The 16,429-nt window shown below is 40.9% G+C and overlaps 1 protein-coding gene across 2 annotated transcripts in view; it reads right to left on the reverse strand.

The window, feature by feature from the left end:
• Positions 1–586: 586 nt before the first annotated feature.
• efna5b (ephrin-A5b) overlaps positions 587–16,429 on the reverse strand; it is a 94,732-nt gene continuing 78,889 nt past the window's right edge. The window contains exons 3-5 of one of the 2 annotated variants that reach the window (XM_051422570.1): positions 7,053–7,118; positions 6,584–6,664; positions 587–5,045 (exon numbers count right to left, since the gene is read on the reverse strand). In XM_051422570.1, coding sequence (XP_051278530.1) covers positions 4,918–5,045; positions 6,584–6,664; positions 7,053–7,118 — 275 coding nt within the window. In that variant the 3' untranslated portion in view covers positions 587–4,917. The remainder of the gene's footprint in view (positions 5,046–6,583; positions 6,665–7,052; positions 7,119–16,429) is intronic. The other variant, XM_051422571.1, reaches the window with a different exon arrangement.

Raw genomic sequence — 16,429 nt, forward strand, 5'->3', positions numbered from 1 at the left:
GCTTATCAGGAGGCCTTTTTACCTCCTTTGGTCCTCAGGGCTTGCTTGGCTCTCAGTCTAATTACCAGAGATAATGGAGGGTGAAGCTAAATGGCGCTGATGGGGTCCAGCAGAAGGTTATTAGGTGTCCTCATTAGCGCCCGACTGAAGTGAAAGGAGGTTTAAGGTCTTATTTTGATCCTGATGGATGGTGCTCCTCCTCATCTGTCTTTAGAGGGTGTTGTTTCACAGCATAGACAACTAGGCAGAGGCACGGATAGGCAGATACATAAAGAGGAGAGAGATTGTGTGTGTGTGTGTGTGTGTGTGTGTGTGTGTGTGTGTGTGTGTGTGTGTGTGTGTGTGTGTGTGTGTGTGTGTATGGTGACAGCATCCAATTTGGCACATGATGACACATGATTTTACTTGAGTGAGAGGAGTATGTTCATTTGCTGTGTTAGTAGCAGTAGGAAGGTTGAATGCAGTAAATATTCCTAATGCAGTGACAGATTTGACAGTGTGGCGACAACATGGTCGCTGTACATCTCACTTATACTTCTACCCCTCTGTAACTGGGTCAAATAACAGAAAAAAAGTAGCACAATGATCAAAGCAATGTATTTCCATTTTATTGTATTACTCATAGTTGCTCAGACACGTGTATATACAAATACAGATACTTTTTTGTCCATTTTTTTGTTGTTGTTTATATACTGTAAAAGAGCAGGTTGGAAATATTCCCCACTGATGGCAAAGTGGGAGCGCGGGGTTCAAAGGTGAGGGAAGAAGGACAGCAGGTGGTGTGGTGGAGGTTATACAAGCACGAGAAGAATGGGACAGGACAGGTGCACAAAAATGAACAAGTGGCTCTTCAGCAAGAGCGGGAGCTGACGAAGAGGCTTTGGCCCCGTACGCACAGAACCTGGATTGATGATAGCCTCTACCCCGCTAACAATCCAGTTCAGGATTTGGTGGAGGGGGCGCACTAACCCTTGAACTGTGCCCAGGACCAACCTCTACCGTGGGGACAAGTGAGTCAGGGTTGTTAAAAAGGGAGAGAAAGTGAAGGGCCCCTGTTGTAGTCTCTTCGACGCCAGCAGCCGTTTCGTGTAAAAGCACAATGGCAGAAAGCGTCTTGTACACAGACGGGGCTGCCAGGGCAGAGGCTGAAGGGCTAAGGCATGGGAAACACTCTTCGTTGCCAAAGAGGGTTGCCGCTTCCCATTCACTGCGGCAACAGCAAATGAGACACGCACACACACAAACTCAAAGGTCTCACACATTTTTTCACACTGAAAAACGTCCACACACTGATGTATACACTCCCAAAAACCTCCTCTCGGGAGAGCAGAAAAAGGATGAATAGTCAGAAGAGACAGACTGCAACTACATGGGATGAATTCAGTAGATGGGTACAGAAAGAGTCATTCTTAGAGAAAAAAAAAGTTGCTTTTGAACTACAAAATGACTGGCCCCCCCACTGTAACTTCACAACAATGGTTTGTGTTATGTACATTTGTCATCTGTCACTACACAGCTTAATGACGTCACTCAAATGGGGATGCAAAAAACACACAACATGAAAGTGATCAGAAAAATCTAACACGTCTTAAAGAAAAAGAAAATAAGAGCAAAAGAAAAACTATCTTTTTAAAACTTTTTTTTGTTCTTTTTTTTTTTTTTTTTTTTTTTACATGTCATTAAGTTCATGCGCATGCCACATAATGAAACTGGCAAGATCCTTCCATTAAAAAGCAAACAGTCCACTTATGGCAGATCTTGGAGCTGACCAACATGCTTTCGAACACTGAAGGCAAAAAAGTACAAATAAGCCGTCCATTAAGACCCAAGTGTTTCTTTCCAAGGCAGGATCCTTATGTGAAGAGATGGTGAAGGTTGGTGACTGGTTTGAAACATGTAACAGGTGAGCCACTCATTTGGCTAATGTCCAGCCTTCTGTACACTGATGTACAGCTCCCACAGGTTTCCCCTTCATATTAGCTCAAAGTTTCATTAGGCATTGAGGATCAAAGCACACAATGCATTGTTTGAGGACAGTACACACTCCGCAAAACCCAGAGATAATACCGTATTCATTTTTTAGAAAAGACATAAGAACCAAATTAATACTTTAATATCAAACACTATTTACATCAAGAAGTTTTCCTAATAATAATAGTCATAATCATCATCATCATAACAATAATAATAATTATACAGTTTTAACAATGATGTATCTCATTTTTTTCTTTTGTCCTCCAGAAAGGTACAAAACAGATACTAACCTAACACTACATTGTTTTATGGTCGACTACCTCAGGATACACAGTATCCAGTTTATAAGTTGATCCTCATTTCCCAGGTTAATGTGTGTACAGAATAAACCATGGTAATAATAGCAATAATGACAAATAGTAGTATTGGTAACTATAAGAGAGTACAATTGAAGCTGGTTTCTGATAAAAGTCTAGTGTTAATCTGCTGACAAGCGTCCATTTTGAATCTTATGCGGTGCTCATTCCCTGTGGTGTTCTCCTGAAAATTAGTACCTCATTAAATGGCCTCGTCTCCTTTTACCCCCCATAGCTGAGCTGCTATTCCACTGTAATAGCATTGTTACCATAGAGCAAAAAAAACAAATGGCTAAAGGCAAAGGCAGTCTTTCCGGGGGTAAAAAAAGCAGAAAAAAAGGCAGCCATAAAAATGAAACGGTAATAACAAAATGACACTGAACAGTAAGTTTGTCATTGAATCAGGTAGGGTTTTTTTTCCAGTAGTGTTGTGTGGATTTTAAGGTTGTCTTGTTTTGTTTTGTTTTGTTTTGTTAGGCACTCTAGTCACACTACCTTCCGCTACCTCCCATGTCTTTTCTATCTCTTCGTATGTCTGTCTCTCTCTTTAATTCTCTCCTTCACTCACCAATTCTCTCAAACTGCAAGGTCATTGGTGCTTTAAAACCCCCCATGGTGGAAATCTACACCCCCCTCCCGAGACCCCCCAAGCCTTCCACCATCTATTTTTAATACCAGAAATAACTCCCCTTGCCACAACATGGGGTCCACATGCCTGTCATTTTGAACCTCATTAAAGAGTCACTTAAACCAGTAACACTAGGAGCTGAAGGTGGACATGCAATTGCTCCTGTGCTCTTCCTTTTTCCTGCTCTACTTCTCTCTTTCTATCTGTCTTTCCAAACCAATTGGTGCCCTATTTCTCATACAAAAACCTGACTCTGAAAGGAAGTTGGCTTCAGCAGAGTTAATTTCTCTGTCCATACTTCTTAGAAAGCAAAGAAACAAGTCCCTTCCGTTTGAAAAAAGAGATAATAGCTTTCATTATGCTAACTCGCCATGTGCATCTGTGGGAGCTGAAGGAAACGGAATATCATTATAACACAGTAAATTCATTTGAATGTAAGTGCTAACATAAACCTGGCTAGACTAAATAGAGCTGTGCATTGCCTTGAATTAAACTGATAGTTTCTCTGATCACACAATGTGTTTTCAACTAATTGGAGCTAGGCATCAGTCCTGTAAATGCTGCGCTAACTGCTTCAATAAAACTGAATGTGAAAACCGGCTAACTAATTTTTGATGAGCTGGTCAAAGCTGTGGTTATGTGAAGTGTCTTTTCAAACACTTTCCCATGACCTCTCTCATTTAAGTGGATTTCAGACAATACAAAAATACATAGTTTACAGTGTCTTCAATATTTGACACTAGTGGCAAAGTAAAATAACTTAATGGTTTAGAAAAAAAGTGTCCAATTTAGCTGTGAATCATTTTAAAACAATCAGAATCAGAGAAAAAAAAGCTGTGGATGCAAATGTTTATGGGCGTGTTAATATCGACTAATACTCAAATGGAAGAGAGAGAACAATTGCTGCCCAGCTCAGTAAACATTGCATAAAATAACTGTGACTCTTGCCGTGAAATTGTGTGATCAACTTTCAAAAGATATCGATCCTCGATCTTAATAGCAGTCCACAAAGTGTCTGGAGAGAAAGTTTCAATTTAGCTGTTTTGTGAGATGGAGTGAACCAAAAGCCAAATGGTGTTTTATTGAGCAGGTCGGCGTGCTTTACACAAAGGAGGACAAGAAAAAGTTGCCTCATGGTTCCATGGGTTTTACACCCACTCACTCAAGCTCTAAGTAGCTTATCCACCTAATGCACACACTCTGTATTCGAGAGAAGATTGGACACTATTTTTAAAACCAGGAAAGGCTGGCTAAGGTGCATGCTATGTATGTATTTCTCAGTGCTGTAGTTTCTAGTTTAACCTCTGCTTTAAACCGTCTTCTTTTCCTTCTTTCCATCTTTCAGATTTATACTGCACTTGGCAGTAAAATAGAGGCGCAACAACATGCTTTCCTGTGACCCAGCAGAACTAATCTAAATATTTTCTGAAAGGCTTCTTGAGAGGTCTCGGGACAACTGTTTACTTGTGTATACAGTCCTTTCTAAGTCCTAGAATCTTCACTTTCCTACTGTGTAATGCTGCTACTGTATACAACTAAAACCCTACTGCTATTGACTGTGTAGATTTTTGCGTTTGACTCTCTAAGCATGTGTATGTGCTGTATATGTCTATGTGTGTGTGGGTAAACATCTGTGCTGCAATGACATAAACATGATGTAAAGGGATGTCACAAAAAAGTCACGGGAAAATAAGAATCACTAAGTGTCAAAAAACGGGATTTGGCATCTGAGTTGAAGGTTGAAGAGGGGGAACTATCTCTCCCACTTCCAACATCAACTTTTTTTTACTCACAGACGGAGAAAGACCACTTAAATATATTTCTGAAAAAAATAGAGGGTTCCTGCTCTGATCCCCAATCAAGCAAACACGCTCCACCCAAATCCCGCCCCTTTCCCTGCAGCCTTGGGCAGATTCAGGCCACGCTAGGTGTTAATGCCCTCTGGGACAGAGGGAGGCGCTATAAAGTGAAGAGTGTTGGTAGGCAGACCAGCAACAAAGCCAGGAGTGGACATGTTTTCTGCAGGTGCGGCGCAGCGTTTGTTTCGTCACTTCGGGAAGGCTCAGCCGGTTCGTGGCTGGTATCGTCTGAAGGATGAGAAAAAAGAAACACTGTGAGTTGCTATTTCTGGTACAAACTGCTCTTTTGCAGCAGTGCATCACAGACAGAAGACGACATAGAATTATTGTATTCTATTGTGGTGTACAAATCCATAAGTTGACCCAATGTTGAAACGAATAACAGTCATTATTGGAGACTGAGATGTTTGGGCTCATGTTCATAACAGTGTAAAGTAATAGTGAAGTCTGAGTTGCCATATGAACTTAGGTTGCTATATCATGCTTCGAATGTCATCAGAAACATTTTTTAATTCATCTCCCAGGTGAGCTGCCTCTTGTGTCTGTCTGGCAGTAGCATCAATATCTGTGAGCAGCCATGTGCCCGTTGCACCATGGGAAAGTAGCTGAACCATGCAAAGGACAGATAGATAGAACAGAGGACAGGACAGTTACATAACTTTACACGTGTGTGTGTGTGTGTGTGTGTGTGTGTGTGTGTGTGTGTGTGTGTGTGTGTGTGTGTGTGTGTGGTAGGGGGTGGAGGGACGTGGCGACAATAGATGGCAAATTAATGTTTTAATTTCCCTCCTTTGGAGAGAGTAATAGGGGGATGAAATAAAAGAAGCATGCAAGGTGAGAGGCAGCCATCAAACAGGCAGGCAGGATAATAAGGCGAGCAAATGGGCTGATAGAAAATCCTGCAGGAGGAGAGGCAGGTGGGCATCACAAATGTCTGAGGATCTGGCCTTGTGTATGTTTGTGTGTACCATTGAGATGCCAGTTTATGACTTAGAAAAAACATTTTGGAATGCAATAGGTCTTATTTTCAAATTAATAATATCCATAAAAAATTTTTTTTTTTAATGACTAATGTCCTTTATTTGACAGTTTGTTATTCATTCCCAGTGGGGCGGTTTTTGTGTTGTTTCAGACCTTTGGGTGAGGGATGAGAAATCAGCATGTGGGTGATGTGGAGTGTTACAGTGACTGGGTTAGGCTCATGTATGATGCTGTGCTGCAGAGTGAAACAGCAGCTCAGTGAGGAGGGAAACAGAACATTAAAATGTTCCAAATCTATCTTTGATATGTAAATGTATGTGCATGTGCATACATAACATTCAATTGATTATATTTATTGATTCTGAGGTATTAGGGCAGAGTGATAGTAATTAAAAGTCTTGTAATACATCTAGAGTAATGATATGGAGAACGACATGCAGTGTGATGACGTGTGAATCTGTGAAAAGGTTTGAAAAGTGTAAAACATGCACATCTATGAGTCATCATATATAAACTATATATATATGTATATGTATTATTTTGTTTCATAATTTCAACATACAATATATATATATATATATAATATGCAAGCAACAGTAGCATGACACAACTTTGGTACTCTGGAGAAGAATCAGTGTAAGAGAAGCATCAGGCAAGGGTGTGGAAGGACAGATCAGCTTCCAGACAAACAGCATAAAAGGAAACAGGCACAGAACAAGAGACACATGTACAGATGTATGGAGGTCATACTGAAGACAATCAAAAAAGCAGGAAGCCATACTAACCTCGTGGTTCTAATGTATTGTCTACTTTGTCGTTTACATCAAAAACGCGGTCATGTACGCCTATAGTTTTCACACAGCTGTCTATAACAGAAAATAGGGAGAATGAGAGATCATTAGAGGTTTATGCCAAATAGGTTAGTGACATTTGAAGCCCCCCTCTCGGCCCTGAAATTAAACATCCCAAGCAACAAAGCTCATGGCAACATTCAGATGAGGTATGAAGGGACCTGGATTTCATTTGATGTGATCATCTATCATCCTTTTCATGTTTTTAAAAAAATAACATTTTCTTAGCAAGTAAAGCAGTTTTGTGATAAATGAAAGGGATATGTTGGACAGTGAGCAAAAGGTAATTGGGGGGGAAGTGAGGTAACCAGAGAGGTAGACATAAATTGTTTTGATTTTCAATCCAAAATGTGTACTTCAACAAGCTCTATTACAAAGCTTTGTGTTGCATGCAAACACTTACTTGATGGTCGGACGAAAACTTTGAGCTTCAGGCATGTTTTTCTCCCGTTCTCAGCAATGGTGGAGGCTGAAAACAATGCAGAAGACATGGGTAAGGAGGGTGTTAATGTAATACTACATGCAGAATCACATGTGAACTTATCAATGTTTTTCTTCATATACAGTTCTACATTAATTGATTTTTAATAGTGAATATGTGTTCTTCACCGTAGACACCAGTTAAAACTGAGGTAGTTCATTGAGAAGAAAATGAACTTTCAGATAGTTAATGTTGACTCTTAAGTGGATTTTGTAGGGTTAGTCATGGTTCTTGTGAAATTATAGCTAGAAAGTATTTGCAGATGTGGTAGGGAAATCTCTCTAGGGAAAGTGGAGTGCTTTGCTTACAGTTTAATTGTAGCATTTTAGATTCTACAACTGGCAGCAGCTTAGTGGGGGGATCAAGGAATTTGTGTCATTTTGGCTTTTTCCAAAACACTAAAAATGGAAGATATCATGTTGTGCTAATACTTTATGTGAATACATGTATGTGTTTAACTGTCTTAAAAACCTCAACACTCTCAACAAAGTTCACACACGGAGGATGTATGTGCTGCATGTGCGGATGGTTTGCGGTTGCTGTCAGGAAATGGATGCCTTCCTGTCAAGCCCATGGGGTGTGAATCTCCATGAGAGTTAGCTACCATAGTGGTTGTATCGCATGCCCTAAAAATATCTCATGTGGAGTGTGTGTGCGTGTGTGTGTCTCTGTGTGTCTGTGTGTGTGTGTGTGTGTGTGTGTGTGTGTGTGTGGTTGACCACTAATGGTGTTGTGGTGAGGCACCAGGTGCTGTCTCCTGGATAGGGGTCAAACACATGTCAGTTGGAGCATGGTGGGTGCATACTGCGTGCATCCATCATAGCAGGAAATTGTACAGTAGTTTAAAAATACATGCTGTTGTCTTGTGTCAGGACCCCATAGCAAACATTGCAGGCTTTTCCCACTATTGTGATATAATGCTATATTACTAAGAAGTGGTTTTCATTTATACTATCCCCTGTAGCTCCAGAGAGATATTGTCCACTGAGATGTCTTTCGGGCATCATTTTATGTCTTCTGTGGATCATTCCACAGCTGATGCAATGAAGCCAAGCATTTTCAAAGGCTACCATTTGGGATCTGTCAACTCCTCTCTAGTGAACCTTTACCTAACCCCTCCCTTCCCTTCCCTTCCCTTCCTCCCAGCTGTGTCACCCTCTCTCCTCGTCTGTCAGCGTGGCCATACCCATTCATCAAAGCTCAACTGATTTGCCTTTATAATATTTACTGTACGTATACCAATGAATGTGTGCACATATACACAAGATACAGATTTTCATGTCTGTCTGGAAGTGTTGCTGTATATTGTGTAAAATAACAATTCTCTCATTTCTGCAGAATGTTTTAGATACAAATTGTACACAGCATTGCAATCAACGTGCCAGGATCTATTTTATGTTGAGGCAGTGGAAAAAGCAGTGAGCTGTCTCTGTAGTGTGATATCTGATGTGTTCATTGCTAAAATTATTGACTAATAACTATGGAAGGGGTCAGAGATAGAAATCCATCTCATCCTGTCTTGCATTTCGCATGCACCTGTACTCCTGATTTACCCTGAGATCCAGATGCCAGTATTTTATCAAATGCATACCACACACTCTTTCAATCACTTTTATTTTGCAATGCCTTCTCTACAGCTCATCAAGCTCTCTCTCTCTATGCCTCTCACCTCCTGACCTTGCTGTTACCATTTTAATGTTGTCGCTTCATCAGCTGTTATCTGTTTCTTAGTCATGTGTCAGTGTGCCAGAGAGGTGGCATGAGATCAGATGCCCTTTTTCACAGCTCAGTTCATATTCAGCAGATGCAGAGGGGGAAGCAAGTGGAAGGAAGACAGAGAGAGAGAGAGCCTTATTATTTCAGTGTGGAGGCAGCCGATGACACCCTAATGAACCTTGACCACCGCCGCTCACCCACTCAGTCATATATACACACCAGTACCCACACAATTTATGTCACTCTTCTTATTGCTCCAGTTCTTTTTTCCACTACTTGGTGCTCCCAATTTCAATGTGTGCACATACACGGCCAAGTGTGCGCACACACCGTCTCCAGATGTCTTATCTTCATCATTGTTGTGGGCAGAGCTGAGTCACAGCCATCGACACCAGCCACTTAGCAAAGGCAGCTGATCATGAGAGAAGTATGGCCCTGATGAAAATGGCAAAAGGCATGTGGGAGTCTCTGTCATGATGACAGTTTGTGAAGCTGTTGCGATGTTTATAGATTTGGCCGTAACACGTTATCCACCTCCTACGCAAGGAGAATTATGGACATAAGGTGCAAGAAGTGAACAGATATCACAATTACAGTGATCAAAGTAGTGTTCACCAATTATATATTATATAGTTACAGTGGAAAAAATCTATCATATCTATGCTTTTTATAAATACAGCATATGACAATGACCAGCCACACTTTTACTTTGCTCAACTACTGTGACTACAAAAGCCAACTAAATGAGTTCAACTGAGCTTGGATGTGTCTATTGTGTTGACATGCCGCAGATGACTGAGGTGTGTTGCTGTACATTCTTCACTACAAAGGAAAGATTAAGCGTTGGTTCTACATTCCTTTCTTGGTAGCAGCTCTTCATGCTCTCTGTGTTGATGAGGATCCCTCCACCCGTGGCCCAAACCGCCCACGCCAGCGCCTGTTTATTTTGGATTAACATGCTGCTGAGGGCCAGCTTATTGTTCTTGTAGGCCGTAACATCAACACCTGCTATTATGGTTCCCATCCGGCCCACGGCCTCGACCATCAATCCATCCAGCCTGAGAGGGTGGCTGATTTGAAGGACAGAGGCCCTGAAAAGATGTCCCAGAGAGGGTGTGGTGGGGGGAGGACGGTGGGGGGGGGGCGAGGTCGGGTTACTCCTCCAAGCCTTGTCCCCTGGCTGGTAATGGCTGGTCCCCTCAGTACACTGCATTATGCATCAGCATTAAGGCAAATGGAATGAAGCAGAATCCAATTACGGAAGAACAAACAGGTGGGCTCAGTGCGGCTTAGGCACAGTATTGTTTCAATCACAGCCCAAGCCAAGCTTTATTGCAACTGTAATGTTATCTGGAAAACACATTTCCTTTGCCTTTCAGTGAATGAGTGAACCGCACATTCCAGACATGAGGACATAAAACCATGTGTCTGGAGTGATAGGGAGCTAAAAGCAAAGTTTACACTGACTAAATACAGCAGATAATATCATGGTAGGATATTGATTCCTTATCCATCATTGAGGAGGCGTAATAGCTCAGTGGTATAAGAATAATGCAGGCTGAGTCAATCAAACTGCTATAAGAGGCTTTGTTTATTATTTTTGTTAACATTAAATCAATCAGGTTTTGTCTAGAGTCTTGTCATTGCCAGTGAACTCTTGCCAAGATGTGGACATTTGGCAGTATCAGCACAACCACAAGGCTTAATGCAATATTGCAGATTAGCAAGCAAGATGCCACAAATGGCTTAAAATCATTTATTAAATGAAAGTTTCCGGTTTCCTCTTTTTACAATTTTGTTTAAGATTCTCTTTTTTTGTAGTGGTCCACTACAACATCAGTAAATACTGTAATACATACTGTGACAACAAACTGTTTGTGTAGCTGTATTTGTCATGTTACGTTTGAAAAGCCAAGCATTGCATAGAGTTGTATGCTATCTCGTGAACATGTAACATTAATAGCATCATGTTAGCATGCCTCTAGTCTGCGTCAGGTCTCCAGCTGGCTTTAATAATGGTGCTCTTATCCTTTGATCCCTGCTTATTTGTTAGGATGGGACCGGTCAAACACAATGCCCTGTAATGTTGTGTCCAACACTGAGCATTCCTAGCTAGCTAATTCTGCCAACTCTCTGAAAAAAAGGCCACCGGCATTGTCCTTGATTGGATGTGGCTTGCACTGTACAAACCTGGTCAGAGTTTAGGTCCAGGGGTCCAGCAGTCTGTACATAAACCGGTGTCCAACGGAGAGGACACACATAGACAAAAACACACACAGCATTACTTTCTAGAACCTTTGTGCCATCTTCTACCCACGTCTTCATCTAGCTAATTAGACAGTTTGCAGCCAGAATACATTTCCTCTATTCCGTGTACAGAAATCACTGCTGGGATTCATTAACGTTTGTCCTTCAGTTTCAGGGTGTGGAATTAGTCAAAGGAGGACAATGCTGAACTGAACACATGGAGGAAAACCTTGAATTCAAGACACCAGGGTGAGTTTCAGACAGAGAAGAGAGAGAGAGAGAGAGAGAGAGAGAGAGAGAGAGAGAAACAATATTTATATGACCCCTCCAATAGCTAATATTAACTGCTGCACTGTCCAGAATAATCTTTTTAATGCCTATAATAACACACACATACAATACAAACCTATATCCAATAGGAAGTTGTACATGTGTACAGACGGACTCAAAATTACTAAATGTCCTTCACAAAATGTCCTTCACACATTCAACCAGTTCCAAAGCAGCAGACTTTTCCACTAAGACGTCTTAAAAAGAGGGAAAACTAAACTATCTGTACTGTATGTGTGTTTGTACGCCTGCACAAAATGTGTGTGTATGTAAGAAGATGGAAGAGACTATCCACTGAAGAGGCCCATTAACCAGATGCTACTACAGCGAACACACAATAGGAGGGAATGAGGGAGCTGGGAGGAGCAGTGAAAGAGGACTTGGGTTCAGGCAGTCGAGGGAACATAAACTCCCCTCCCCCCCGGTGATAGTTGGCCTTTTGCTCCTTCCTTGCATCTTTCAACCTCCGCCAAAAGTGAACCGAAGTCATTCCTCATGCCACTTGCGCCAAGGTGACGAGGTCACGAGCGACGAGGAGGAGAGTGCGTGAGAGGAGCAAGGAGTGGGAGAGAGAATTAAGTTGAAAAGTGAATTAATGCCTAATTAAATATGGCACTAGTTTCCTCAACTATCATGCAATGGTGTAGGGATACAATTATATCTCTCCACTGTTATGTCAACGTATAATAAGCATCATAATTTTCTGAAAGATCACATCGTGATTATCTAACAAATTGCTCTGTCTTCTTGAAAATGAAAAGCAAGTGATTGAAAGTCTAAAAACCCCTTGAATTTCATCAACTCATTCATGTCTTCACACTCAAACGACAATAAATGCGGTGATTTATTAATCTAAGGGGGAGTTCAGCGTTTTAAAGCAGCCATCGAATAATAAATCACTGTACATAATAATGTTTCATTACTGCACTTAGTGTATCCCATAGAATCATAATATTATTGTTATGGCCTAAGTATCCACCCACTGGATAAACGAGAAAAACTGTGTTAGGGTGTGTGTGTGTACGTAAATGTATTACAATATAGGAGGAATGAAAAAGTACAAATGAATGAGCAATAACCAATTAAACATAATGACTAATGCACTGGGTTAATAATATATGTGTTAATGGTTTAATGGCCAAGGATGAAATGTCCTTGTCTTTGTGTTAGTGAATCATAATCAGCTCCTGAAGACGGCTTTTAAATGCATGACTCATATTAGGCTGAGAGGAACCTCGTGCCCTCTGAATCACGGCCCTTGCCTTCCCCGCTTTTCCTCCGGTCTCTTGGCTTTTCACAGCCTTTCTGTTTTTTCGGGCAGACAAAGTGATGACTACTTTATTGCCGGTCAAATTCAAATAACTTGATTAGAGACTTTTCTCTCTCGCCTTGCCTTTCTCAGGGCTGTCAACAAGTGTGCCGTGACTTAGCTCATGGTCTATTATTAGCCTAGTCTGGCCAGTGGGCTGGCTTGCTGGTGGCCTGTTTTCAGTTTATTTTTGAAAGGGGACTCTTGAAACTCGTGGCCAAAACCTTTAACAATTCATTCTTATGTTACTGGATCTTCTGAGGAGCCAGTGAGCCCAACTGATTGATTTGTCACTATTTTCATATGTGTCATATATATTCAGATGGGTGACAAATGTTTAGAAATTTCAAAAGAAAGTGTGTTAGTAAGGTGTAATGGCTTCAGTGCACTGTTGCATATATGCTAGAAGTTTTGTGACCGCATTCTACCCAATGATTTTCCCTTATTTAGTGTTTAGAAGAGTGCTGTTGAACATAGCAATCCAAAATCTCTCATAAGTGTTCAACTGGGTTGACATCTTGTGACTGTTTAAGCCATTGCATATGATTCACATCATTTTCATACTCAAACCATTTGGTGCCCTGTATGGAAACAGAGGAATTTGTTATGCTTTATTGAGGGTTTTTCTTTGATTTGCCACCAGTCTGTAGATGTGCAGTAGGCATGTGTCTGTAACATGCAATGTGGAGGGCAAAAACACATGGCTGACTGGTAACTGGGGCAAAGGAGAAACAGGGAAGGTTAGTTATTGTAGGTAGTACTGTCCAAAGAGGGAGATGAGATTAAAAAGGGAGACAAGAAATGATGTAGTAACCAGGGGAGACGGCGGTTGGTGAAATGTCCGTCCATCTATCAAGACTATAATAATGCATTCCAGACATCTCTGTGGCTTTTCTCTATGTCTGCTCATGCATGTGTATGCATATTGTACATGAGTGCATCCATGCGTGTGTGTGTGTGTGTGTGTGAGTGTGCGTGTGCGTGTGCGTAGCTTTCTGTCACATTACTCCATGTTGTCGGATCATTTCTGAGTACTGATGACAGGTTTGATTTTTCATGTGAATGAGTGAAAGGGGCTGAGTTATGATGGTGTCCGTAAGCAGGTGCCCTCCTTGTACCACAAATGGAACTGCACCGGCTCTTTATCATTATTAGCAGACCTCCCATAGCTCTAACAAAATACAGACTGCATACACTGTACCCTGACTCTATTTTATTTGTCCATTAATGCCATTTTCCTGCTGCTGCTCCTGCTGCCTCTACAATATCTACTCCTTTCTCCTCTCAAGAGCAGCTTGAAGAAGCATGGTGCACCACAGGATTTATGATCAATCTGAACACAGTTGTAGTCCATGTCTTGGAGAATCGGTTTGTGTGCATGTTGCAGTCCACTAAAGATGAATAATACCGTGTGAGATCTTTTGAAAAAGCCTTATGAATATCAAAAGGTTTTCTTGCATGCTAGCTTGGTAGTTATGATCCATCTTAGTCTCGTGTTACATTTTGCATATAAGCCTATGGGCATCTGCAGAGTGAATGAAGGCTCACCAAATGTGTTTCATTTTGTAATCAAACATGGGTAGAATCATCGCCCACCCTCTGGATTTTGTTGGCTATTTAGCAAGTGTATATTTGATATCAGCCACATACTCTCTTTCTCTCTCTGTGTTTATGTAATATCCTTCTTTCTTGTAGTGTCAAACCCAGAAATATCTATAAAATAACTCCATCCACAAGTAAGACGCAAAGGTGTTATCGATTGTGCTTTCCGTGACAAGCAGTACCAGTCCACGTAACTGAACAAGTCAGACGGCAAGAAAATGACACATTTTCTGCTGACAATCTGCCACTGCATGATCACACCAAGTGGTTTCCTATTTGCCACACATCTTACACGCCTAAAAACACCATAACTCGGCTCACTCATCTCTTGCAGTGAGCTGCCACTGATATTGGATTTCTGCCCTTTTCAGATTAAAATCACTCAAATACAAGATTGTGGATTGTGTCCATATTAGAAAAACGTGCTTGCATCAGCATTCTGCGAGATGGGTTTCACTTAAACCATGAATGCACTGTGAACTTTGACCCAAGAATTGCTCCAACTGTTCGCTTATCCTTTCTGTCCGTCCGTCTGTCTATCACAGAGGCTGACACTCACTGCTACTATTTTGCTGAATTGCTTACATATGTGGTATCTCCCTCAGTCTGGTAAATTTTACATCTTTAATGCATTTCTCCTTGAATTACTTCGCTCTCTGCCCTCTCTTGTGTTGACCTGTAGAGAAAACGCAGCTGTGTGTTGTCTACCGAAGGATCAGACTCCGGACTGACTCCAGCTTTCATCTTGTTCTCAATTACCTGCCTCAGACTGAGAGTAGAGGCTGACACTAACAAAAATGAAGAATTATGACCTCCATTTGAGTAAATTCCCTCCGTCCTGCTAGCGTTGATTAAGCTGTTTCTGTTGTTGAAGCAGATGACAGCAGAATCCTGTCTCCTCTCTCTAATTTTATCAGAGATGCAACAAATCAACCCTCGACCCGCATCGAACTCATAGGGCGAAAACACCATTAACGGACATTTTCTCGGCAGGAATATGATTTGACAGCTTAATTTTCATCTACAAACAAGAAAGCTAATCAATCACGTCACTGAGAGCAGATTTTTCATCCTACATTCCCTCAGGTCATTTGGCTACAGAAAGTTATTAGAGATGAGGAAATGATTAATATTCTCATACTGTGTTTATGAGAAATGTTTATATATAAGGTCTCTGCCCTTCTGTACGTAGTTAACCATTGGTTACTCTATGAATGCTCGAGTAAAATCAGTTAAATATTGATTATAAATAAATATTCTATCTTCACAGAGTACTTCTGCGGCCGTGCTATAAAACCAAAGTAATAATGCATTCATGAATTCTCCTACATGATATACTGTTATGTCTATGAAGTACATGAGCCCATTCACAGTTAACTATTGCTAACCTCCGCCTCATGGATAGTGACCTCTGCCTCAGGGCACATTAACATTTCTGTTTAGTGCAGGTGTGCAGTATAGCCAGCTTCAGCGGGTAATGATGCATAAGATTTTCTCTGTTAGCTACGCTACACTACGCATTCACACAATGTAAGCAAATGGGCTACAAGGGCAAAGTCTGACCACTGAGTTTGTGCTGAGCTGCAAATGTCATCATATCTTATACAGTAGAAATGTCTTTGCTGTGTTGACGCTATTTGTAGGCATTGTTTGGGGTGTAATTTCTACACTGATACACAAATTCATTTTAAAATTGTACTTACAGACCTCATTTTAATAAAAAATAAGTTAATAAAAATTTTAAACTGTTTGAGATCCATTATTCATTTATATTATTTAATATCCAGAAATTTGGCCTTGGGTACTTAAGACAATTCTGTGCACAGTAGGAGATAAGATGAACATTTAATGATCCCCATGACAGAGGTGAAATCAGGTTGTGCACCAGAGCAGGCCATATAGGACTTTGGGGACATAGTTTTAAACTAAAAGAAGTCTCATTTCTATTAATTCAAAAGTGATATTTTAATTTCTATAAGCCTCACCTCACAAGTTCAAGTCTTAGGTCAAGTGATGATGATTTCAGGTGGAAGACATCATGAACATTATCCTGACTCTCCTGTTTTACTTACAGCCATGTTCACAATCATGTGGT

Source organism: Dicentrarchus labrax, unplaced genomic scaffold (assembly GCF_905237075.1).
Source record: "Dicentrarchus labrax unplaced genomic scaffold, dlabrax2021, whole genome shotgun sequence".
In the NCBI taxonomy this organism is placed as follows: domain Eukaryota; kingdom Metazoa; phylum Chordata; class Actinopteri; family Moronidae; genus Dicentrarchus; species Dicentrarchus labrax.